Here is a 24,818-nt window from a genome sequence, read left to right on the forward strand (position 1 = left end):
AGATTTAAAAGAAACAAAAACCAGTACCCCTCAAATGTTCACCTTAGAAGGGCATAACACTATAAACAGCATAATCAAATTATGGTAGGCATCAGAAAAGCAAAGATACACAGGTTTATCCACTTGATTTTGTTCCCATCCCCAAATGGATCACATTTCAGATTCTGGAATCATTCTTAATGAAACAATTCTGACACTCAGGGAGATGTACCCTTTGACAAGACATCAGTCAACGTTCCCAGTCAGTACTCAAAGGCAGCAAAAGACATTTCTAAATAAGATATTTATTCCTCCTGCCAAAAAGACTGTAATATTATTTCTCAATCCCCCCAAATGCCAACAAAAAAATTCATTATCTTACTTGATTTAAACTTCAAAGTAACAATATTACTTCTAACCTAGCAGACCACATTCACCCTCACTATCGGTCTTAAGACTTAAAACCTGGCTATAAATTTAATGAACTAAACTCTGAAAACCAACAGGTATATGGGTGGTGGTAGTAAAAGCTGATAAAACTATAAATTAGGTTGTTTTTTCCTGCTTACCTAAAACATTTAACAATATTCATTTATTCCATGAACATTTATTAAGTACTTGTGGGCCAGGGAAGAAAGAGATACAGAATTTTACAACAGTCCTTGCATTTTGGAATCGGATATCTAAAAACATCTTTTGTGCAACTATTACTGACACTTAGAAGTTCTTCCTGTAACAGTTGCAAAAAATATTCATCTCAACTCAATGACAGAATAAAAACAGTATGAAATTGTCACTGGATTTCAGCACCTAGAATACTGGCCCACAAAATCAAGTTTCACATCTAAAATTGTACCAACAGCCCCCAAACTCTCAATATGCAACAATCAAAACATTTGGCATGTCAAAGAAAGTGAAAAGCCTGAAGTATACTGGTATTAGCACACAACAGTATGTCCCAAGTAACTACCACAATAGTTTCTAAAATTTCACGTTTTTCACCTAATAGATATGAACATAACAAAAATGGAAATTATGCATCACAATTCATAAACAAAATAATATTTGATCGAGCATGTAAGGTGATATAAAAATGCAGTTTCATTAAAGAAAAATTTCCAGCAAGACTAAATACATCCTCAGCTTTTATATAAACACGCTAAACATTCATTTTCTTCAAAAATTATCATAAAATTCTTTTAACCACCTGTGTAACAGTTCCCCAACTTTTTAATATTCTTGGAAAATACCGGAACACATTTACTTTCCACAAATCCAGAAATCCTCAAAACAAGCACAACCAGTCTTGTATTACAGTTCTCTAATTAAAAAACCGAAACAAGATAGACCTATATGTCCAGACTTGTAGAATTTTTCTCAACTGTAAACGCTCTACAATGCATGAACAATATAAACTAGGCCACAAGGTTCAAAGCAATTCACATTCCTAATACCGCATCTTACAAAAACGACACCATTTTAAACCAATCAAGCAAGTGCTGAGAAATACTCCCGTCAAGTCTCGCCAACAAACCTTCAGTCGCAATCACATTTTTTTTCAATTATACTAAATGGCATCACCCTAATCTTAAGTAATACAGAACGGTTCCTGCCAACTACCCCAATTTACATCAGGTGATCTCTGGGAATCCAGGAGCCAGAGGAGGATTTTAGGGTCTAGAAATCTCTCCTGACGCGCCCGCAATTCTAACAGTACACAAATCCCAGAATACGGTTTAGCGCTGAATAACCCAGAATAACCCTCAATCAAATCAGATTTTTCACTATAAAGCACACACTGGTTGCACACAGAGCCCACACACTTACCATAGGCAACTAAGCCTCTCTGCACTGGAGTCCACCCCGTCACTAACCTGTAGATCCTAAAAGCTCCTCCCACCCACTTCACGTGGCTGCAAACTAGCACGTCCAGCCTTCACGAGAGAAACTCAAATTCACTCTCCATCAAAAGCACCTCCAGACCACATCCCATTGGACCGCCTCTTCCTTCAGCGCTGGAGGCTGTCCTCCAAGTGGTACCCTCGAGGGTAAGCCCTGCCCCAGCGTTGGGCCCTGGAATCATTTCAACTACAACCCCCTCCACCTTCAGGCCACGAATTCGGCCAGTTAAGACTTCCTCCCTAGACTTACAGAGCTGTACCGACTACAGCTTCCTCCCCACAGGTGTGTCCTAGTTATTACTGGTTTCTGGGAAGCCACAGGGCCTCCTTCCCACTTGGGGTGGAGGGAGTGTCTTCACTGCAATCTCTTCACTTTGAAGCAGAGATGCAGTTATAGTCTCTGCCCCTTTGGAGTCACAGAAAACCTTGCTCACTCGGAATACAGATGTGATTTCACTGCAGTCCCCGTTAGTTCTCAGGCCGCTGGGCCACCCAGCTCTGGCCTCCTCCCTCTCAGACCACGGGGGCGTCCTCGCTATAGCCTCGTCCCCACTTCGGTATGCAGGCTCATCCTCTCTCGCGTCCTTCTTGCACACTCTCAGGCCTCAGAGGCGCAAGTGGCGCCCCAGGGCCCCCGCAGCAGTGCCCGACCCTTTTGTGTGGGGCGCTCGCTGCCGCGGGCTCGGAGGCCTCCGAAGGCCCCGCCCCGGGCCACCAAGGGGCGGCTCGAGCCCCGCACAGCCCCGCCCGTTCCGGGGCTGCGGGAGTCTTACCGGGGAGTGCTGCGCGGCACCCGAACCCAGACCCGAGTTACCCCCCGCGCGAGTGCCTCCGCCCCGCGGCCGACAGCCCCTGCGCGAACGGCTTTCCGGAGCCTACAGCAGCCCAGCCACCACCACCTTTGCCGCTTCACAAAATGGCCGCCAGCCCGCTCCGCAGGTCCGCGTTCCAGAAGGGGCGGGGTGAGGTGGTTGACGTCACGGACGAGACGACGCAAGCGCACTGAGGGTTTTGGGCAATCTCCCGGAACTTACCGGTGTTTGAGGGGAGAAGAGCTTTGAGTCAGTTTGTGCGACTTTTGCGCTCTAACCAGGCTTTAAGAGACGGACGCTAGTAGTGGGATGGCTATAGTATCCGGATCCGCCCCTCGCTGCGGGATTCTGTGCAAATTACTTCACTTCTTTAAGTCTTTGCGAAAGGAGGGAAATATATTGTACCTACCTTGCGTGGTTATTTTGAGAATTAAAAGAACCATAAAGTGGTATCTAGTTTTATTGATCCCCTGGCAGAAGGGGATTTTTTTCATTTAAAAATTTCAGTCAGGGCCCTGACCTGTGTAACTCAGGTGATTGGGCGTCGTCCTGAAGAGGGGAGGGTCGCTGATTGGATTCCTGGTCGGGGCACCTGCGTGGGTTGCCGCAGTTGCGTATGGTAGCGGCGCGTGCCAGAGGTAACTAATCCACGTTCTTCACATCATGGTTCCCTCGCTCACTCCTTTTCCATCTTTCTGAAAATAAAATCTTTTAAAAAAATTTCAGTCAAGCCCTGGCTGGTGTAGCTCAGTGGATTGAGCACGGGCCTGCGAAGCAAAGGCTCGCGGTTCGATTCCCAGTCAGGGCACATGCCTGGGTTGCAGGCTGGTTCCCTGCAGGCCAGTTCCCAACAGGGGACGCACAAAAGGCAGCCGTACATTGATGTTTCTCTCCTTCTCTCCTTCCCCTCTAAAGATAAATAAATACAATTAAAAATAAATAAATAAATATCTAAAATTTAATTGTTAGCTAAATTTTAGCAAAAAATTGTTAGCAAAAAAAAAAATTTTTCTATCAGGGGAGCCTTATCCACCAGTCTTCATTAACCCATCTGCAGATGTATTTCAATTTATTTGACTATAGAAAAAATTATACCGATGCTGTTTTGGTCCAGGCCTCCCAGACTCCACTGGCCCTGTGTCTACCCTGTAGCTTCATGAATGTCATGGTAATTGAAGTAATCTTCCAAGACAGAAAGTGAGGAGTCAACTACAAAATTCAGGGATGAGGCCCAAGGTTGTGGGTTCCTTCCCTGGTGAGGGCACATATAAGAATCAACCAATGAATGAACAAATGAGTGGAATAGGAAAAGGATGTTTCTCTCTCTCCCTTCTCTAAAATAAATAAATTAATATTTTTTAAAAATCAGGGGCCCTGCCCTGGCTGGTGTGGCTCAGTGGATTGAGCATCTGGGCACTGGCCTTCAAACCAAATATCTCTGATTCAATCCCCTGTCCGGGCACATGCCTGGGATTTGGGCCAGGTCCCCAGTTAGGGGTGTGCAAGAGGCAACTTAATGGATGTATCTCTCACACACTGATGTTTCTCTCCCTTTCTCCCTCCCTTCCCCTCTTTCTTTCTTTCTTTTTTTTAAAGATTTTATTTATTTATCTTTAGAGGGGAAGGGAAGGAGAGAAGTATCAATGTATGGTTGCTTCTCGTGCATCCCTTGCTGGGACCTGGCCTGCAACCCAGGCATGTGCCCTGACTGGGAATCAAACCACAATCGTGTGGTTCGCAGGCCTGCACTCAATCCACTGAGCTACACCAGCCAGGGCCCCTCTTTCTAAAAGGAAATAAATAAAGTCTTTTAAAGAAAAATTTTAAAAAATCAGGGGCCCTGACCAGTATATCTCAGTTGTTTGGGCATTGTCCAGTAAAGCAAAAGGTCCAACTTGGATTCACCATCAAAGCACATGCCAGGGTTGAGCTTTGGTCCTGATTGGGTAGTGTGAGAAGCAACCAATTGATGCTTCTGTCTCACATAGCAGTTTCCCTCTCATTCTCCCTTCCTTACTCTCTTTCTAAAAATGAATGAATGAATGAATGAATGAATGAATGAATGAAAGGAAAAATATCAGGGACCAAATTCCCACAACTCTAACAAGCTTTTGGGAAGATTTGTTTGGCAGACTTTCCTGGTGCTTAGCCCCGTGTGCCAAAACCAGCAAATTAAAAAGCCAAGCCCTGGCTGGTGTGGCTCAGTGGATTGAGTGCCCGCCTGCAAACCAAAGGGTCAAGCAAACCAATAGGGGGTGTTCAAGAGGCAACCACACATTGATTCTTCTCCCCCTGTCTTTCTCCCTCCCTTCCCCTCTCTAAACAATAAATAAAAAAGGTTTAAAAAAAACAGGCCACACATTTTATTATTTTAATCCTCAGCCAAAGACATATTTTTTATTGATTTTAGAGAGAAAGGAAATGAGGGGGTTAGAGAGAGAAATTGGTGTGAGAGAGTAACATCAATTGGTTGCCTCCTGTACACACCCCGACCAGGAACACAACCCAAACTCTAGGTATACACCCTGACTGAGAATCAAACCCACAACCTTTTGGTGTATGGGAGATGCTCCAACCAACTGAGCCACTTGGCCAGGGTAGGGGCCACACTTTTATTTGATTATTATTATTTTTTAGGGCCCCAACCTATTCTGGAATGATCTCATCTTAACTAAATACATGTGAAATTACTATTTGCAAATAAGGTCACATTCTGCAGTATTGGGGGTTAGGATTTCAACATCTTTTTTAAAAATATATTTTATTGATTATGCTATTACAATTGTCCCATTTTCCCCCCTTCACTCCCCTCTACCCTGCACACCCCCTCCCACCCACATTCCCCTTTAGTTCATGTCCATGTGTCATACTTATAAGTTTTTTAGCTTCTACATTTCCCATACTATTCTCACCCTCCCCCTATTTTCTACCTACCATCTATGCTACTTATTCTCCGTACCTTTTCCCTCTCTCTCCTCCCACCACCCTGTTGCTAACCCTCCCCCTCCATGTGATCTTCATTTCTGTGATTCTGTTCCTGTTCTAGTTGTTTGCTTAGTTTTTGTTTTTGTTTTAGGTATGGTTGTTAATAATTGTGAGTTTGCTGTCATTTTACTGTACATGTTTTTTACTGTACATCTTCTTTTTCTTAGATAAGTCCTTTTAACATTTCATATAATAAGGACTTGGTGATGATGAACTCCTTGAATTTGACCTTATCTGAGAAGCACTTTATCTGGGGGGCCACACTTTTAAACCAAATCTATATTATATATACCCTTTGTAGGTATAATATAGTACATAAAAAAAACACTACATGCAATGTAGGATCCAACTAAGATACTACATTGAAGAATAAAATGTAGTTTTATTTCTCTGTAGGAACAGAGAAAGGACATTAATGTCCTTTAAATTTTATTGTAAAACCTTTGAAATCTGAATAAAATCTGAGGTTTAGTTAATAGTAATGTACATATGTTAATCTCTTAGTTTTAACAAATATACCTAAGATGTTAAGTGAGAGGAAGTTGGGTATTAGATATATATCTCTGTAGTACCTTTGCAACCTTTTGCTAAATCTAAAATTATTTAAAATACAGGTCTGGCAGGATGGCTCAGTTGGTTAGAGTGTCATCCAGTACACCAAAGTTGCAGGTTTGATCCCAGGTCAGATCACATACAAGAAGCAACCAGTGACTGCATAAATACGTGGAAGAACAAATTGTTCCTCTTTCTCTCATCAATAAATTTAAAAAATAAATACATAGCCCTGACTGGTGTGGTTCAGTGGTTTATTAGCTTGTGAACTTAAAGGTCACTGGTTTGATTCTCATTCAGGGCACATACCTGGGTTGCGGGCCAGGGCCCCAGCATGGAGGTGTGTGCAAGAGGCAAACAATCCATGTATCTCTCACACACCCGTGTCTCTTTCCCTGTCTCTCTTCCTTTCTGTCTCTCTAGAAATAAAAAAATAAGCCCTGGTTGGTGTGGCTCAGTGGATTGAGTGCCAGCCTGCAAATCAAAGGGTCACCAGTTTGATTCCCAGTCAGGGCACATGCCCCAGATGTGGGCCAGGCCCCTGGTAAGGGGGTGTGAGAGAGGCAACCAAACATTGATGTTTTTCCCCCCTCTCTTTCTTCTTCCCTTCCCCTCTAAAAAGAACTAAATAAAGTCCTTTAAAAAAGTAAAAATAGGCCCTGGCTGGTGTAGCTCAGTGGATTGAGCATGGGCCTGTGAACCACGCAATCGCGGTTCGATTCCCAGTCAGGGCACATGCCTGGGTTGCAGGCCAGTCCCCAGCAGGGGACTCACTAGAGGCAACCATACATTGATATTTCTTTCTCTCCTTCCCTTCCTAAAGATAAACATTTCACTATCACTTGTATGTGTGCTGGTAACGATCCACCTGTGCCTTCAGATCCACAAATGGAAAACTCTGCACCAGCTGCACTGGCCTTCTACTGATTTCTCAGATATGCCATGCTTTTTCCTACCCCCGGCCCTTTGCTTTTGCTGCTGTTTCTCATCCCTCACTCATTCCTAGTGCTACCCACGACTGGAAATCATGTTTTTGCTTAACACCGCCTCAGAAAAACTTTCAGAGTATCCCCAGCATAGTAGTTTCTTCCCATTATTTCCTTTTACCACTCCAATTCTGTCCAAGCACTCATCACAAACTATAAGAGCCTTATTTGTTTACTCCTTATTTTCTGTCTCTCCACAAGAATGAGGGCAAGGTCCTTTTTGGTCCTGTTCGCCAGTGTCCGGAACAATATCAGGCTCCTGACGGGTACTCAAATAATTGCTGAAAGAAGAGCTATGCAAGAAGACTGAGTTGTGTATGGAAATCAAATGTAGTAGTGGTCTGCTCCACAGTTCCCAAGCACATATTGAAATTTTCCCTGGGCTTCTTATAAAGTCACAGAGTAAACAGAGGAATGTGATTTTATTTCTTCAATTTGCAAATTAACAAACTTTTAAAAGGAAACAAATTTTTAGAATAATAGGTAGAGTCATACAGACATTTCTTACTCCACTAGGTCAAAGAAAAGTATACAAGGACAGAAAAATGCACTTTTTAAGATCTGTTCGGTCTACAATCAATATGAAGAGGTGGCCTTTGGAGCCACAAGAAAGATTAAATCTAGTTGATTACACTTGTTCCTGAAAGAATCGGTCTTGCTTGTAGCTGTATGCAACAACTCAAGTGTCCAAGTATAGCACAAGGTCCTGAACAAAGAGCCTTCTTTCAGTTCTGGCTCTCCTCACCAAGGATACAGACACGTCCAGGAGCAATATTGTAACAAATGTCCCTCCTGTTTTGGGGTGAGGTATACACTCACATCAGAGCAGAGGAAGACTCCTGAGAAATGGGGAGTGTTCCCCACCAAAGAAGCGGAGACCCCAGAAAGACAGTATTCCTGTGTTTCTGTTTTGAAGATGAGCTGATGCTGAAGTCAACTGGGTTATATCAATTCTGGTTTGAACATGAAACACCCACTGGGTGTAACAAGGTGCTGGGCTGTGCATGGGTTAATGAGGCAGGAACAGCCAGGCCAGCACACAGTCAGAGGCCCTCTCTTCTAGTGTTGGGTCCACTTGATGCTCTTAAGGTCAATGCCATCCTGCACCATCTCCCAGAGAGGGCTGCGAAAGAGAAGAGGTATTGGATGAGTGATGGGTAAGAGAAGAAGTTGCCAACATTGGCTCCTAGGCCAACAATCCCATATTAACGAGAGTTTTCCTGTACTTAATCTACAAGTCATTAATTTTGTACTGATATCACTACAATGAGAACTATTAATACTATCAATAACAATAATGAAAAACATCTAAATGTATGTACTTCTTTAGTTTATAAAAACATTTTTTCAAAGCCCTGGCTGGTGTAGCTCAGTGGATTGAGCGTGGACCTGCGAACCAGACGACTGCAGTTCGATTCCCAGTCAAGGCACATGCCTGGGTTGCAGGCCAGTTCCCTGCAGGCCAACTCCCAGCAGGGGACGCACGAAAGGCAACCATACATTGATGTTTCTCTCCCTCTCTCCTTCCCTTCCCCTCTAAAGATAAATAAATAAAATATTTTTAAAAAATAAATAAATAATAAAAACATTTTTTCAGCCTTGGCTGGTGTGGCTTAGTGGACTGAGAGCTGGCCTGTGAATCAAAGCGTTGCTGGTTTGATTCCTGGTCAGGGCACATGCTTGGGTTGCAGGCCAGATCCTAGTAGGGGGTGTGAAAAGAGGCAACCACACAGTGATGTTTCTTTCCCTCTCTTTCTCCCTCCCTTCCCTGCTCTAAAAATAAATAAATCTTTTTAAAAAACACATTTTTTCATATTCTGAAAACTAGTAGCCGAGGAGATCCAGTTTCTTGCTTTGTAGAACTTCTGAAACCTAAAATCCAAATAACTTTGGTTTCCAGCTGTGCGAACTCAAGAGCATGAGGACAAGAGAGAAGCCAGCACTGCAATGTCTTGCAAAGGGTCTCTGGTACAACAGTGCAGACCTCATCTCTCGAAGACGCTTCACATGGTGAATGCACTTTTCAGCTGTGTAGTCCACTTCCTCCTCTGTAGTGAATCGGCCGATGCCAAACCTGAAAAGGCACAGGAGAAGAGCTCTGCATCAGAGCCCTGGCACAGAGGTAAATTCATTCAGCAAATACTCAGGGAGACTCGACTCCACCAAGATCATGGAGAGAACATGGCCCTTTCCCTCTAGATCAGAGATCCTCAGTGTTTCTACGGTTTGTGGACCAGCTACACCAGAAGCACCTGACACGTTTCCTACTCCTTCAGACCTAGTGAATCAGAATCTCTGAGTGTGGGACTCAGAAATCTTCATCTTGCACAAACCTCCCAGGTAATATTCAATGACATCTGAAAATCACTGCTCTAGAAACTTTCATGAAGCATTAAGAAAGAATAGGAGCCCTCAGTGGTGTAGAATTGAGTGCAGGTGTGCAAACCAAAGGGTTGCCAGTTCAATTCTCAGTCAGGGCACATGCCTGGGCTGCAAGCCAGGCCCCCAGTAAGGGACACGCGAGAGGCAACCACATATTGATGTTTCCCTCTCTCCCTTCCTTCCCCTCTGTCTAAACATAAGTAAATAAATTCTGAAAAGAAAGAAAAAAAATAAGGAAAGCTAGATTGAGGAACACTATAACAGGAGGTGGAATACACAATAGAAGATGCACCTCAACAGACTGACCTGATAGAAGAGTGAGCTAAATCCTCATCAGTGCCAATTGCTCGAAGGACATACGAGGGCTCCAGGGATGCAGAGGTGCAGGCACTGAGGAGAAAGACACAGAGCCTTGCTCAATTCATCACCAACATTTGCTTTCAGTCCCGAACCCCAGTCTTGCTCCCACCCGTCAGGTCCCTGAAGTTGTACCATGGAGACAAAAGATATTCTCATTTGTTGGAGCTAAAGGGCCTGATGCTACCTGCACCTTCTGGGATATGAATCTAGTTCACCTGGTCCTTAGGAAGGATAAACTCCTTGAGCAAGGACACTGCCAAAGCATGACACTGCACGGGCTGGTCTGACAACAAGAGGCAGCAGAACATGTGCTTACTCCCCTTGACTGAATACACCATGTTATACCAGCCTAAAGGACAGCTAAACCCTCAGTGGACTGTGAAGCATATTTCAATTCTAGAAGGCCTGCCACAGCACTGCTAATATAATATTAGAACAGACACACGCAACTTCTGGGTCAACAAAAGGCACAAAATTCTACCCCAGGAAGCCCTCCTAGAGTGGCAAATTTCAGCTTGTGCCCAGCTGGCTAAAAAAAACAGGTGCTAGCCCTGGCTGGTGTAGCTCAGTGGATTGAGCATGGGCCTGCTAACAAGATGATCGTGGTTCGATTCCCAGTCAGGGCACATGCCTGGGTTGCAGGCCAGTTCCCGGCAGGGGAACACACCAGAGGCAACCATACATTAATATTTCTCTCTCTCTCTCCTTCCTTTCCCCTCTAAAGATAAATAAATAAAATCTTAAAAAACAAACAAACAAACCTACTTTACAAAAAAACAAAAAACAGGTGCTTACAAAATGACCTTTACTGTTAACCAACAGCTCCGTGCCTGTCATCTCTACACTAGGAAGCGTAATAATTTGTCATAACACTAAGAAGCCAGGCTAATCAGTCCTGCCACAGTCCCTGTCTATCTGGTCCAACTTACCTCCCCGAAGATAAGGCAACATCCTTGAGTGCCATCAGTAGACTCTCCCCTTCCACATAGGCGAAGGAGAGGTTGATACAGCCTGGAGGAAAGAACCACCATGAGAGGAGTCTCAGGCTCTTCCAGAATGGGAATAGAAGGGGCTTGTTCATACCTGGGTAATGGTGCTCAGGGTCCCCATTCATCACCACATCTGGAAGGCTCTTCATTATCTTCTGTATCAACCGCTCTGCTAACTTGGAAATTCGCTTGTGGTCATACTGAGGAACAAGCAAGGGAGAGCTAAGCATAGTGACCATCGACAGCCCAGAAACACACAGGATGAGGAGCCCTTCTTCCGCCTGAAGTGGGGTGGGGACCCTGCATCGGACCCACCTCTCATCCTGTGTTACTTATGGAGAACACTGTATCCCCAGCAAAATAACTAGACACGTGGGTCTAATAACCCCCAAATAAATGAGCTGATAACTACTGAACGGGCCTGGATTTTGGAGTCCCCAACATCCCTCCAGAACAAGATGCCAGCAGCACTGGGACAAGGATGGGTTTCTTAAACCTCCTCTTCAGGTAGAGATCTGGCTCAGTCATGCCAAGAAGCCTCTAACAGGAGACCCAGCACAGGGGAAGCAGCTGTGAGAGGGAACTGCTTTCTCCATACCATACCTCCATCTCTTGCTGTGCCACTTCACACGCAGCCCCCAGCCCCACCACCAAGGGCGTGGGCACTGTCCCAGACCGCATACCCCGCTCCTGCCCCCCTCCACTCTGCAGGGCCTCTACACGCACACGGGGCCGGCGGCGAATGTAGATGGCACCAACCCCTGGGAAACGAAGTTTGTTACAAAAAAGAGAAAGAAAAGTGCAGATGAAATAAAATATCACTTTCCTAAGGGGTCAAATATTTTTTTTAACTTTTATGTAAGCTTGAAATTTTTAAAAATAAGTTGGGGGGAAAAGAAAAAACAGCAGTAAAAGCATACACAATACTTATCAAAATTATTTAACATCAGGAAGGTAACTATCAGAAGGAGTAAAGGCTCGTTTTAAATTTAAAGTAACTTCAAAAAGTTGCGTCCTCTGGGAACCTTTAGAAGAAGTCATCTTACATGCTTCCAGGAGCTATCACACCCTTTTCCACAGGGTGCACACTCAGATGACACCCTGCCGACACAGAGCATGCGCTGGCATTGCGAAGCCCCACAGGACCTCACCCCAGAGACAGAGGAGGAGCTGTTTGTTTTTTAGGGCCACCTCCATAATACAGAGGGGAACAGTGTCTTCACAAAGTTGGGGTGAAGAGGCAGAATTCTAATCAGAAAACATCCCTAGGTCAAGAGCACATGGAATAGACAAGTATTCTTGAGAGATATAACAGGGGCACACAGACCACTAAGTCCAGGAACAAACACCGAGAGATGCAAAACCCACACAATCTTCCTCCAGGCTAAAGCCAGACGGAGAGAAACGAAGGACTCAAAGACTATTGCTCTGCACAGAGGGGAGACAAGGTCTTAACAGGGACTTAACTGCTGTTCTTCAACCAACTGGACGCCAACATGCTTTCTAAGGATTTTCTAAACAGGGAAGAATGGTCTGCTACAACGCAACTATGAAGATTACAAATAGGCACATGTTCTTGGCTATTGCTAAAGGACACTTGCAGAGTGCTCTCCCTTTTGGCAGCACCTCTCCATGACTTTCCCACCCCCTTTTCTTCCCCCAAAGCCCATTACCTTCGCCTTTCCCTCTCCTAAGCCTTGCCCAAGGGCCCTTTCTTTTGTGTCTGTAACTTGTTTCTAGAGCCTACGCAGCCCGGCTGGCTCACTTCTGCTACTTCTGTAACTTTCCAAGTAAACTGTCTCTTATAATTTGAAAAATATATATACACATATAAATAAACAAATGGCACTTGCATTCTGCAAGGCTCTCTGAATTTACAACTTCTGAGAGCAATGGCAATCCCAAGTGAGTCCAAGGAACACCTGTGAAGGGGCTTCCTGGGAAGTGCAGAGCAGAGGGACTGGAGGAGGGGCTGATACCTTTGGGGCCATAGATTTTGTGGCCACTGATGCTCATGAGATCAATTTTCATGTCGTTGACATCAAGAGGGATTTTGCCAACAGCCTGGGCTGCATCGGTATGGAAATAGACCTTTCTGGAACTGCAAATCTGCCCTGAGGAAACAAGAGAGGGAAAGAACCATAGCACAGTGTTGGGAATTCGCCTGGCAGTGGTCCCACAATGTACCATGAGATCTAGGGCAAATCTGCATCAGGCATTAGCCTTTAGCTGCAGAAATCATTCTCTCTCTTTCTCTCTTCAACACTGGTCTTTCAATATATCAGATTAACTTTCATATTCTTTTTGATCTTAAAAGAGGCAGAGATTAACAGATAAATTTGCTAAAGTAACTAAGAGGTTACAGGGTGAGTCTCTGGGTTTAAATGAATATAATAAAGAGATAAAAGTGGAAAAGGTCAAAGAGGAAGAGAAAAAAGAATAAAGGGTCATTTTGCTTGTTTTTTGTTTATTGCATCGACTGCAGAAAAATGAAAAGAACATAAAACGTACTAGACCTGGATTGAAGTACTGGCTATGCCATTCACAATGTCTCTTTCCCCAGATTTTCTCACTGCACTCTATAAGGTGTTACAGACCCCAGCCCACTCCCACTCCTCAGATGAATCCCAGTGGTGGGCGAGCACCAGGTGAGTATCCAGGATACTCACCTATTTCTACAATGGGCTGCTTCACTCCAATCTCATTGTTCACTGCCATGACCGAGACCAGGCTGGTATCAGGCTGGATGGCAGCTTCTAGGTCCTAAGAATATCAGGAGTAAGGAGACTATACACAGTACCACCAAGTAGTCCTCCCCAACTTAGAATGTAGGCAAGCTTAGTCCTGGAAAGGAGCCTTTTGCTACACGCCTGTCAGAATGGTTTATATAAGAATAGTGACAATACAAAAATGCTGTTGATGATGCAAAGAAACTTGATCACTCATACAGTATTTGTGGGAACATAAACTGGTACAGCCACACTGAAAAACACCTTGGCAGTTGTAGTTCTTTATAAAACTTGTGAAGAAAAAGGGGTGCTGTGATAAATCAATGACCAGAAGTAACTTCACATGGCGATCTGGTCAAAAATTCCTAACTGGACCCTGGCCAGGTAGCTCAGCTGACTAGAGCGTCATCCTGATATGCCAAGGTGGCAAATTCGATCTCCAGTCAGGGCACCTACAGGAGACAACCAATGAATGCATAGATAAGCGGAACAACAAATTGATGTTTCTCTCTCTTCCCTGTTCTCTCTCTAAAAAGTCAATTTAAAAAATTGCTTCAAGCCTGGAACCTGACGAAACAAAATGGATTACTGGGTACCTATTTGTAAAAAAAAAAAAAAAAATCCTAACTGAACTGATGTGGTGGGTACTCATGCCCCAGGTTTACAATTTCTTTAGTAAAGGGTTAATCTTTGTCTGAAGCAAATCCTGTCCATTGTTCTCAGCCATCTAGGTTACTGCACCTTTGAAAAGCCAGAATAATCCTCTATTCCATACCCCTCAGAGGTGTAACCACCCTCAAAGGAGCACATAATCTAGTTAATTACCCTGTAAACAAACCCTAGAGATTTCTTCATCTTATAATCTTCTACCTTCATGTAACTGTCCTTATGTTTCCATCTTAATTCTGAACGCACAAAACAGGGTCCTGTCTACAAACTGTATCTTAGGATTTATCTAGAAATGCTAGTATCCAAAACCTGGTGGACTAGATACTTGGACTCACTAGCCAAAATGGACACATAAGGACATGGAGCAAAAGGAAAATATTCTTCTAAAAAACTACCCTTCCTCTTTATAATGATGGGAGACATCAGTGTAAGGGAGGAGCAGGCCAGAGCTCTGCCGTGGTGCGAGCCCCTGGAACCCTGCATACATGTGCAGTGGCTCCCACACAAACCAGGAAGCACCAATAAAGCTGAGAAATACATCCCTGGAGAAAAGGAGAATGGTAGACCAGATGAAAGGGGAATATTGAAAGGATAAATCCTGCATTATTCGCTATTTGTGGCACCATTTGCAGAGCAGACCTGTGCCCTTGCTCTGTGCCCAGAGCAGACCAGGCCTACCCGCATCACTAGCTTTAGTCCTTCCTTTGAGCTTCAGCTGAGGCAGAAGACGGAGGTTCACAGGCTGAAGCCAGGCTCCTCCAAATTTTTCCCTCCAGCCAGGAGCCACTCTTACCTTCAGGTCAATGATCCCACTCTTCTTCACTGGGAGATAGGTGACCTGAAAGCCCTCAGCTTCCAGTGAACGGCAGGAGTCCAGGACGCATTTGTGTTCTGTCTGTGTGGTGATCAAGTGCTTTTTCCGTGACCTATAAAACCTAGCCACCCCCTATAAATTGGTGGTGGTGGAAGGAAGAAGAATATACTCAGAGAGACAGCAATGGCTTTAATCCCATTTGTAAAGGGACAGTGGGCAAGGGTGGTGAAAGGGTAAAGCCAGCCCCGTTTGCTATTGCGGCACCATTTGCCTCGCAGACCTATGTCCTTATTAAACATGACTGCCATTTTATTCTTCTGAGCTTACATCCCCAGGGATGTACTAGAAGTTACTGGAAAGCAAGAACAGAACTAACCACTCCCTACAGCCATAGGAGGAAGAAAACATTGGAATAAGCTGCAGCCTCCTGTTATAATGCCCCAGCTGCCCAGAGACCACAGGACAGCAACCCCCCCACCCCCCAGCCTTTTTAAATCCAATAAAAGCTCAAAGCCCTAACCCCTTGGGGCAGGAGTATCTCTCCACACCATGCCCCTCTTCTTTCTTTTCTTTTTTTTTTAAGATTTTATTTATTCATCTTTAGAGGGGGAGTGAAGGAGAGGGAGAGAAACATCAGTGTATGGCCGCCTCTCATGCGTCCCCCGCTGGGAACTGGCCTGCAACCCAGGCATGTGCTCTGACTGGGAATCGAACCTCGATCCTTTGGTTCGCAGGCCCATGCTCAATCCACTGAGCTACACCAGCCAGGGCCCCCTCTTCTTTCTTGCAGAGTAAGAACTTCACTCTCTACACTTTCTTCTCTTTGTGAATTCTTTCACAGCCTATGTCGCCGACCACCCTAACAAGTGGTATGCTCCAACATCAATTCCTGACACTGACTGACTGTCCTACAAATCAATTTAATCCTGATGCTAACACCCAGAGTTCATGCAAATCCAAAAGGTTAAGGGGCTCAGTCCCAGAACACTGCTCCCACTTCGAATCCGAGCCACTAGTCATGTGTGTCACAAGCACCACCATACTTTTGCCCAGCTGGCTCCAAATTCAGGGCTTCCCACAGCCCTCTGAAGTTCAATAATTCACTAGAATGACTCACAGAACTCACTCAAAGTGCTGTGCTTATGATTAGGGTTTTACTATAAAAGAATACAACTCAGGAACAGCCAAATGGAAGAGATGCATAGGGTGAGGTCTGGAGTTGGGAGGGGCACAGTCTTCTGTGCTTTCTCCTTGTGGAATCCAGGCATGCCACCTTCTCAGCACACCCATGAGTTCACCAACCTGGAAGCTCCTCCAAGCCTCGAAGTGCAGAGTTTTTATGGGGGTTTCATTATGTGGCCATGATGATTAAATCTTTGGCCACAGGACTGAACTCAATCTCCAGCCCCACGATTCTCCTCAGTGGAGAGTAGAGCTGGAAGTTCCAGTCCTCTACTCACATTCTTGACCGTTCTGGAGTGACCAGCCTGTCCCTTGAAACTAGGGCCCACTGCCCTGGCTGGGTAGCTCAGTTGTTTAGAGAACTGTCCCCGATACCCCAAGGTTGGGGGTTCAACCCCCTGTCAAGCACATACAAGAATCAACCAATAAGCTCTGGCTGGTGTGGCTCAGTGGACTGAGTACTGGACTGGGAAGCAAGGGGGTCGCTGGTTTGATTCCCAGTCAGGGCACACGCCTGGGTTGCAGGCCCGGTTCCCAGTAGGGGGCGCATGGAAGGCAACCACATACTGATGTTTCTCTCCCTCTCTTTCTCCCTCCCCCTCTCTCTAAAGATCAATAAAATCTAAAAAATAAATTAAAAAATCAACCAATAAATGCATAAATGAATGGAACTGCAAATTGATATCTCTCCCTTTATGCTCCCCCTATTCTCTCTTTCTAAAATCAATAAGAAAAATAAAAAGAAAGAAACTAAGGGCCCACCATGAATCACCTCATTCCTTACCATAAACCTAGATATGATTCAAAGGGGCTTCTTTTGAATAAGAAATGACAATCTTATCATTCAGGAAACTCCAAAGGTTTTTGAAGCTCTGTGCCAGGAACAGAGAAAAAGACCAAGTATAGTCACAGGTGGAAAATAGGGAACACGCCTATCCTTTCTCCCCAAGCAAAAGCCTCTCTTTCATTTCTATTTAAATAGCAAAACATGCAAATATGGTGGTACTGATACCCAAGGCTAGCAGTGGGGAAGTGAAACTCATACACTTACTGCTGATGGCAGTGTTTATACTATATATAACTCTTCAGAGAATTAGGCAGAAAGATATCTTAAAAGCTGTATTCACATTCTTTCACTGTGATTCCTCTTTTGGGAGTTTACCGTAGGGAAGTATTGCAAAAGACAGACGAAGCCAAAGAGACCAAATATGCTTTAGTAATATTTACAATCCTCAAGAAACATGGAAAGGTTAAACACATCCAACAAGAGAAGTAATAATAAAATAAATACTAAGCTGGAAAAATACAACTCCATACACAAGAATGTAGTTATATTAAAAATAAAGGAGTTGGAAATGGAAGAACATAGGACATGTTATTAATAGCTACAGAAGAGTAAATATGACATGCTACAATTTGTGAAAATATTAAAAGCAAATTTGTATATATGTAGAGTTTTTTTTCCGGAACAATACTAAACTAAACTAGTTTAGAATTAACAGAATTAACTTCACAGACCAGGACTTGTGGTAAGAAGAGGGGAGACTTATGCTTTATGTGAAACCTTTCTGTGGAATTAAAAAATCTTACCACAAATGCATGAATTATTTTCTAAAAATTAAAAAGAAAATGTGAAACCCCATTCCTCTAGCGCTTATAATAGAATATTACTTTAAAAGCAGAATATAAAACCAACTGGGCTAAATTTATTTATTTGTTTGTTTTTTAAAGATTTCATTTATTTTTAGAGAGAGGGGAAGGGTGGGGGAAAGAGACGGAGAGAAACATCAATGTGTGGTTGCCTCTTGTGCAACTGGGAACTGGCCCGCAACCCAGGTATGTGCCCTGACTGGGAATTGAACTGGTGACCCTTTGGTTCGCAGGCTGTCACTCAATCAACTGGGCCACACCAGCCAGGGCCCAATTAGGCTAAATTTAAAACAACATAAAAACTATATATTCTTTTTTAAAAAGATTTTATTAATTTATCTTTAGAGGGGAAGGAAAGGAGAGAGGGAGAGAAATATCAATGTATGGTTGCCTCTCATGTGTCCCCTGCTGGGAACTGGCCTGCAACCCAGGCATGTGCCCCGACCAGGAATCGAACCGCAATCCCTTAGTTTGCAGGCCCTCGCTCAATCCACTGAGCTACACCAGCCAGGGCTATATGTTCTTAAAGACAAGGAATATAAAAAGGAAAACATTTAAAATTCCCCTTCTCCTGTCCCACTCACTCATAGTGTACAATGCTCTAATAGCAAATACATATTTACTCTACCTGTCCAGGAGACTAAGGGGAATGCTGTCACAATACTTAATCTAGGTTTGGGATCTGTGGAACCTTTCAAAACAAACATTTTCAAAGTTTGGAAACCATCCTCATTTCTTGGAGGGACCTGGCTCTGTGGTCTCTGCAGTCCAAAGAAAGGACGATTTCCTGCTAACAGGATCAGGCAGAATGCTGATGATTCTGGAGCTTCTGGAGCCTGTCCCAGGCCTCCTAGACTGAGGACAGCCCTCCCCCGCCCCGCCCCCCGCAAAAAAAAAAAAAAAAAGAAATACTGGAAGCAAAGTTGAGAGACAACAGTAAGAGGGGGTGAGGGTACAGTTGAACTAACAACAGCCTACAATTTATCAGAACCAGGGCACTTACACAAGTGATCCTACTAACCAGGCTCAATCAAAGGTGGTTACATTCTAGGAAACATATGACTACTCAGAGTGGAATTTTACTTTTGTAAGCACGAGATACCTGTATGTTCCAAGGACAGAGTGACTTCTCCCAGAATGGGTGATCAAATGAATGCCACAGAAACCAATACCTGAAAATGGGGGCATCTAAAGAAATGGGAGGAACCCTGGCTGGTGTGGCTTGGTGGATTGTGCCTGGGTTATGGGCCAGTCTCCCAGTTGGGGGCATGCAAGAGGCAACTGAGCCTTGTATCTTTCTTCCACATTGATGATTACCTCCTCTTTCTCCCTCCCTTCCCCCTCTCTAAAAATAAAGAAACAAACTCTTTAAAATAATAAAGAAATGGGAGAAACTTGTTGCAAACAGATCTGAGCAGAAAGAAAAGGAAAGGCGGAGAGGAGGGCAGCTCTGAAATCACACATATAAGGGTGAAGCTTAGAAACGTGCCCAATTACAAATGCATCCTGGACTTCACTGACTAAATCGCTTCATCTCTGAAGTAGCTGCTGTCCCCCCAAATCAAGTGGGTTAATGGTCCAAGAACCACTTCCCTTCTTATCCAACCACCTTACTAAATTCAGCTCAATAGGAACAAAGGGTTAAAGAAAACAAAAAAAATCAGAGTTTGTGTTTGTGTCCTTTCTTTACAATAGGGTGGGAGTAGGTAGCTGGGAAATACATGCACAAACCCAGATGATAGAAGGACACCATCTCCCAAGTGAAGAAACCCAATATCCCTTTTGGTTCCCTTTTCTTACCTTAATTGCTATATTATTGGATTCAGTAGCACCACTAGTGAAAATGATCTCACGAGGATCTGCCCCAATGAGAGATGCTACTTGCTGCAAACCAAGAAACAGAGATAAGCAACATCAGTTCCCCAGGAAAGTAGTTAGTTATAGAATACAGCTAGGACAGGGCTCTGGATCACGAAAAGCTCCACTGCATTCTATCAACTGCCCAAGAAGTTCTGCACCCAGTAGGGTCAGGCAAGGATAAATTCAGTTATGTCCCAGATCCCAGGCTCTTCTCCAGATCAATACAAAATAATAATAATAACAATGGTGTTTGTAAGAAATCATTATTGATATATACTTTTTTGGGGGGAGGGTTAATAAACACATCATGGTCAACATTGTCTCATTTAATTCACCCAATAACCCTAGGAAGGAGGAACGATTACAATCTTATCTGCAATGTAAGGAAACTTAGGCTGGGAGAAATTAGATAAGAAAATGTGGGAACTAATCAAATGCCTTCTGAGGGACTTCAAGGCCTCCTCTCTGAATCTCTTTCTGAAAGAGCCCCAGACCATTTCTACTTCCACCTACATTTACCGAGAAGGAAATGCCTCCCACAGGCCACTGAATCTTGCCATCAGTACCTCCTAGACTCACGTGTACTAACCTGGCGAGCACGTTCCATGGCTGCCTCACTCTCCCAGCCGTAAGCATGTGTTCGGGAGTGTGGGTTCCCATAGTAGTTGACAAGGTAAGGGAGCATGGCATCAAGAACCCGAGGGTCCTGTGCACAACAGAATAGATCAGTCTTTTTGAGCCCATAGTTAACTCAGGTCCCACTCCATTTCCTCACACCTCTCCCAGCACACTCCCAAACTTTCAGACAGTGTTTAGATTAGGCTGCAAACATTCTTATAGCCCCTCAGATACTAAACAAACATCAACCTAATACGCTCCACTCCCAATCCATCTTAAATCAGGCTATTCTACCTTCTCCCAGGGCAATCTACACACATTGTTTTGTCCTGACAGCCATTTCTGCAGGTGTTTCCATTCCTACCAGGAAATGTGATTTACCAGTGGCCAGGACATGACAGAATCCATATGTTGGTGAAACCTTGCATTAATATTCAAGTGCTTATCATGTGCCAAGCTGCTATAGGCTGATTTGTGTCTTTTCATCCACTTACTACTTGCCCAAATTCAGTTACTAAGTAGCAGTCCTGCTAATTCCAAAGTCCATGCTTTTAACTAGTATTATAGTGCCTGCACTGAAATGATTTGAACAAGATCAATAACTTGGAAGTAGATGAGCCATTTTTAATGGACCATAACTTAAGCCTCCTAATTCCTGGTTCACTGCTTTTCCCAACACACACTCATCAGTGGCTTTTAGTTCTACAAGGATCCAGACATTTCTGTACCTTGTCACGTCTACAATATAATTCCTATAAACAGCATTGGGAAGAGCTGTCCCTCCATCCTTACCAGAGGAGTTGTAGCTTGCACATCCATATACAGAGGTCGCAGCACTGACTCCACCTCCGGAGCAGAGGCTGTATCTGAGGGAACAGCAGACTGGGGAGCATGGTCTAAAACTGACAAAAATATGGAACGGAGGGGCCAAGTGAGAAAGGATGCAACTATGGACATAGAGTATTCAAGACAGCAGAAGGCAAAAGCCAAATGGAGTTAAGGAATGTTGGGGTTGAATCTTAATGAAAAAGAAAACATCAGAGGATTTGAGCAAACTGTGAAAGAAGGGACAGAAGGTTCTTAGAAGGGAATGCTGGCACAATATTCAAATTACTCTGTTGGGAGTGGGGATGGGTCTGAAAGGGCAAGGCCATTTAGAAGGAATGTGGAGATATAACAGGTAAAATCTCCTTTAAAGGTCACTGGCTAAACGACTAGCATCTCTTAAAGTTGGTAAGAAGTCTGAAGGCCAAGCATAGGGCTCTGAGGGTCTGCGGTACAGGATCTGAGGGGGTCGCGGCGAAGTCACTAAGGCAAGGCTGAGAAAGTAAGAGGGATGCAGCCAAGGGAAAGGGTCAGAGCGTCTGGGTAGCGGGCAAAAGAGGAAGGCTACGGAATATTTCGGATGCGTCAAAGCGCAGAAGAGATAGGTCCGCTCCTTCTGGGAGGGTGGCAGCGAGAAGGACACGGGGGCGTACCGCGCAGGCGCAGACCCCGAGTGGGCGCCTCCGGCCCCGGGCCGGGTACCGGGGGCACCGCCGCAGCCACACGCCTCCAAGCTGTTCGCAGCAGCATCGTCCTGAAGGCACAGCCCCTAGCCCCAAGCGGTTTGCAGTCCTTAGCTGCGGACTCCCGGAAGTACTGTTCAGCGCCCCGGAAGCATTCCTTGGGCCACGAGTGCGCTCTGCCTGGCATTCCGTGTGAGACGTAGACCTGAGCTACCGAGGCTGCGAGCGAGGTGAGGTGCGGGATCGGGGATCCGAAGGCTAAAAGGGTGATGGAGTAGGATTCCTCTCTGATTTTCCTTCTCGAACTTCCTCGAACCCTTATGCACGTTCCCCGCCCCTTTTCCTCGGGCCCCCGCCCGGGTCTCAGGATGGCGGCCAGGCCTGCGTTTTTCTAATCTTCGAATCCCGCAGATGCCGGTGGCCGTGGGTCCCTATGGACAGTCCCAGCCAAGTTGCTTCGATCGCGTGAAGATGGGCTTTGTGATGGGTTGCGCCGTGGGCATGGCGGCCGGGGCGCTCTTCGGTACCTTTTCCTGTCTCAGGTGAGGGGCGCGGGTGGTGACCTCTGGGCGGGACTACCGGACCTTCCCGCCCCATTCCTGCAGCCCGAATGGAGCCGTAACTCGTTCCAATCTCCTCGCTGTCCTCTGAGTGAGACGGATTTCCTGTACACTTTAAGTCTGGAAGGACAGGTTGCAATCCTCGGTGCCTGAGAGTGTGAGCTCTGACTCAACCTCCTCTGCGGCGCCTGCTCGTTCTGTAACCTTAGGCAAGCTGAGCCTGCGTTTCCTCACGTACAGGAGGTAACACCTACCTCACAGAGCTGTAAGGACCAAGTCAGAGCATATTTAGCACCGAATCGAGTACGCATTAAGTGCCCAGTAAATGGTTTTTACTGCTCTTATTTCCAGTTGCAAGTCGCGAAAGATACTTGTTGAGCAGTTTTACTGTACTGTGAACGGGATGATAGAGATGAAGCAGATAAAAACCCCTGCACCCTAAATGTCATTTGTACATGTCATTTGTACATGTCATTTGTACATGACTATTATCATTTTTCCAGATTGTAAATACCATTTACTGACAATTAGTGTCAATCACTGTGCCAAGTGCTGCGGTGCTATCACAACAATTGTGTCGTTTCACATTTTATACTTGACACAGCCTATAAAATGAATCCCCAAGCACTTTAAAACACTAGGGAACACTAAGGACCATACATGCATGCATAGTGGTAAAAACCACAGGAAAATGGTTTCCGTGTACTTGACACTGCATTTCCTGACTCCCAGAAACTAAAGGTCGTCTCAGATCCCAGGTGGGAGGGGATGACCTGTCAGACTTCTGGAAAGCTCTATTCGTCACTAAAAATACACTCTGGAAAAGGGCGGTTAACCATGTACAATATTTTTGTTTCCATTGGCCCATCTTGGTTTCCTCCTCTCTCAGGATTGGAATGCGGGGTCGGGAGCTGATGGGCGGCATCGGGAGAACCATGATGCAGAGTGGCGGCACCTTTGGCACATTCATGGCTATCGGGATGGGCATCCGATGCTAATCAAGGCAATGGTTGCCCACTTCCACCCCATCCTATCAGTCCCAACCCATGTACTATAATAAAAAGACTGAGTAGTCTTGGTGTGTTGGAGGAATCTTCTTCTTAGCCTGTTACACAGCTTGGTTTGAGACTTTGTGAGGTAGACTGTCCTTTTCACTAGACCTGTATCTGATAAATCCAGTTAGAAAAATTTCCCATGCCTGGAACCTTCCGAGATCCATCCTTTTAACGTTGATAAATGATACTATCGCCATTTTAAAGGTGGAAAAATTGAAGCAACAAGTATATTCACTTCAAGGTCACAATGCATACATGGGTTGTTTCTAATGACATGTTCATCCAAAAATTTGGCCACACAGCTTCTGGCTTGATCAGAAAAATAATTATCCACTGTGAAACAAAACCAAGCCAGCAGAGAGTTGTAGCTTCTCAACTAAATCGATCCCAGATTTTTAAAAGTTTTTTTAGAAATGAGAAAGGGAAACATCAATTGGTTGCCTTTCACATGTGCCCCAAGTCAGTCGTGTGCCGTGACCTGAAATCAAAACCTGCCACCTTGTACTTTGCATGAGGTGCTTGAGTTCACCCCCATTAGGATGATCCGAGATGATTCTGTATAAACGAACCCCCCCTCCCCGTATAAAGTTCTCATTGACTTGCTAGATAGGGTCTTACCTACTCAGGCCAGAGACCTTCACAGATTTTGTTACAAACTGCATTACCCACTTCACCAAATTCTAAGGAAATTGTTAACGTTTTAAGCTTGAGTGAAATGTTTGGGGGACACGGGACACTCAGATGCAGCCAAAATCGGGAACCCTGCCAGAATAGCAATAGCAGCTACAGATTTTCCATCTAACTCAGAATGGCAATTTCAACTTTTGTTCCTCTCCTTCCCTCTAAAACCAAATAGTAAACATGAAACATACCAATGGTACCCTGGCCAGGTAGCAGGCCCAGTTGATTGGATCATTTTCCCAGTACACCAAAAGGTTGCCAGTTCTATCCCTATGGCAGGTGAGTGGAGTGGGAAGCAACCAACTGATTTTTTGTCTCTCCCTTAACTCTGAAATCAGTGGACATATGAACACCTTTGCTATCCCTGAAAGGATGGCAGAACTTGGCAGAATCAAGACTTAAACAATTTATGGGTAATTTGGAAAGAAAAAAATTGGTAGTGTAAGTCAGCCCAAGCAGCAATGCTGCCCAGTGTTCAAAAAAATAATTTTAACCATGAAACTTCAGGTTAAATAAATGAATCCGTTAAAGCAAGCAATTTTAGAT

At 44.6% G+C, this 24,818-nt stretch overlaps 3 protein-coding genes across 14 annotated transcripts in view; 1 reads left to right on the forward strand and 2 right to left on the reverse strand.

Annotated features, from left to right (window-relative positions):
* LOC118985418 (RNA-binding protein 12) overlaps window positions 1-2,818 on the reverse strand; it is a 38,656-nt gene extending 35,838 nt beyond the window's left edge. For 3 of the 10 annotated variants that reach the window (XM_037043952.1, XM_037043953.1, XM_037043951.1), the window contains exon 1: window positions 2,654-2,811. The gene's annotated coding sequence lies outside the window, so the exon portion shown is untranslated. The other 7 variants (XM_037043955.1, XM_037043957.1, XM_037043950.1 and 4 more) reach the window with 4 other exon arrangements.
* Window positions 2,819-7,622: 4,804 nt separating this feature from the next.
* On the reverse strand, window positions 7,623-22,186 carry NFS1 (NFS1 cysteine desulfurase). Its single transcript, XM_037043960.1, has 13 exons — window positions 21,947-22,186; window positions 21,261-21,370; window positions 20,440-20,556; window positions 19,791-19,874; window positions 15,138-15,290; window positions 13,616-13,709; window positions 12,926-13,060; window positions 11,550-11,707; window positions 11,041-11,146; window positions 10,887-10,968; window positions 9,904-9,987; window positions 9,200-9,289; window positions 7,623-8,338 (listed from the first exon to the last, which is right to left on the reverse strand). The coding sequence occupies exons 1-13, from the start codon at window positions 22,161-22,163 to the stop codon at window positions 8,275-8,277; spliced, it is 1,494 nt and encodes a 497-aa protein (XP_036899855.1). The 5' UTR covers window positions 22,164-22,186; the 3' UTR covers window positions 7,623-8,274.
* Window positions 22,114-23,611, forward strand: ROMO1 (reactive oxygen species modulator 1). 3 transcript variants are annotated; one of them, XM_037043961.1, is made up of 3 exons: window positions 22,114-22,206; window positions 22,388-22,518; window positions 23,426-23,611. In XM_037043961.1, the coding sequence occupies exons 2-3, from the start codon at window positions 22,388-22,390 to the stop codon at window positions 23,532-23,534; spliced, it is 240 nt and encodes a 79-aa protein (XP_036899856.1). In that variant the 5' UTR covers window positions 22,114-22,206; the 3' UTR covers window positions 23,535-23,611. The 3 variants fall into 3 exon arrangements, with proteins under 3 accessions (XP_036899856.1, XP_036899857.1, XP_036899858.1); XM_037043962.1 differs by having other exon boundaries at window positions 22,129-22,211; XM_037043963.1 differs by having other exon boundaries at window positions 22,162-22,242.
* The last annotated feature ends 1,207 nt before the right edge of the window (window positions 23,612-24,818 follow it).

Source organism: Sturnira hondurensis, unplaced genomic scaffold (assembly GCF_014824575.4).
Source record: "Sturnira hondurensis isolate 20B ecotype Veracruz unplaced genomic scaffold, ASM1482457v3 Scaffold0004136, whole genome shotgun sequence".
Classification (NCBI taxonomy): Eukaryota; Metazoa; Chordata; class Mammalia; order Chiroptera; family Phyllostomidae; genus Sturnira; species Sturnira hondurensis.

Coding starts and splice junctions, on each gene's coding strand:
- NFS1 (XM_037043960.1), bottom strand. CDS start 22,163: ATGCCAGGCAGAGCGCACTCGTGGCCCAAGGAATGCTTCCGGGGCGCT. Junction 21,371..21,946: donor TCGGGGTCTGCGCCTGCGCG/GTACGCCCCCGT, acceptor TATTTTTGTCAG/TTTTAGACCATGCTCCCCAG. Junction 20,557..21,260: donor TGCAAGCTACAACTCCTCTG/GTAAGGATGGAG, acceptor TGTTGTGCACAG/GACCCTCGGGTTCTTGATGC.
- ROMO1 (XM_037043961.1), top strand. CDS start 22,388: ATGCCGGTGGCCGTGGGTCCCTATGGACAGTCCCAGCCAAGTTGCTTC. Junction 22,519..23,425: donor GGTACCTTTTCCTGTCTCAG/GTGAGGGGCGCG, acceptor CTCCTCTCTCAG/GATTGGAATGCGGGGTCGGG.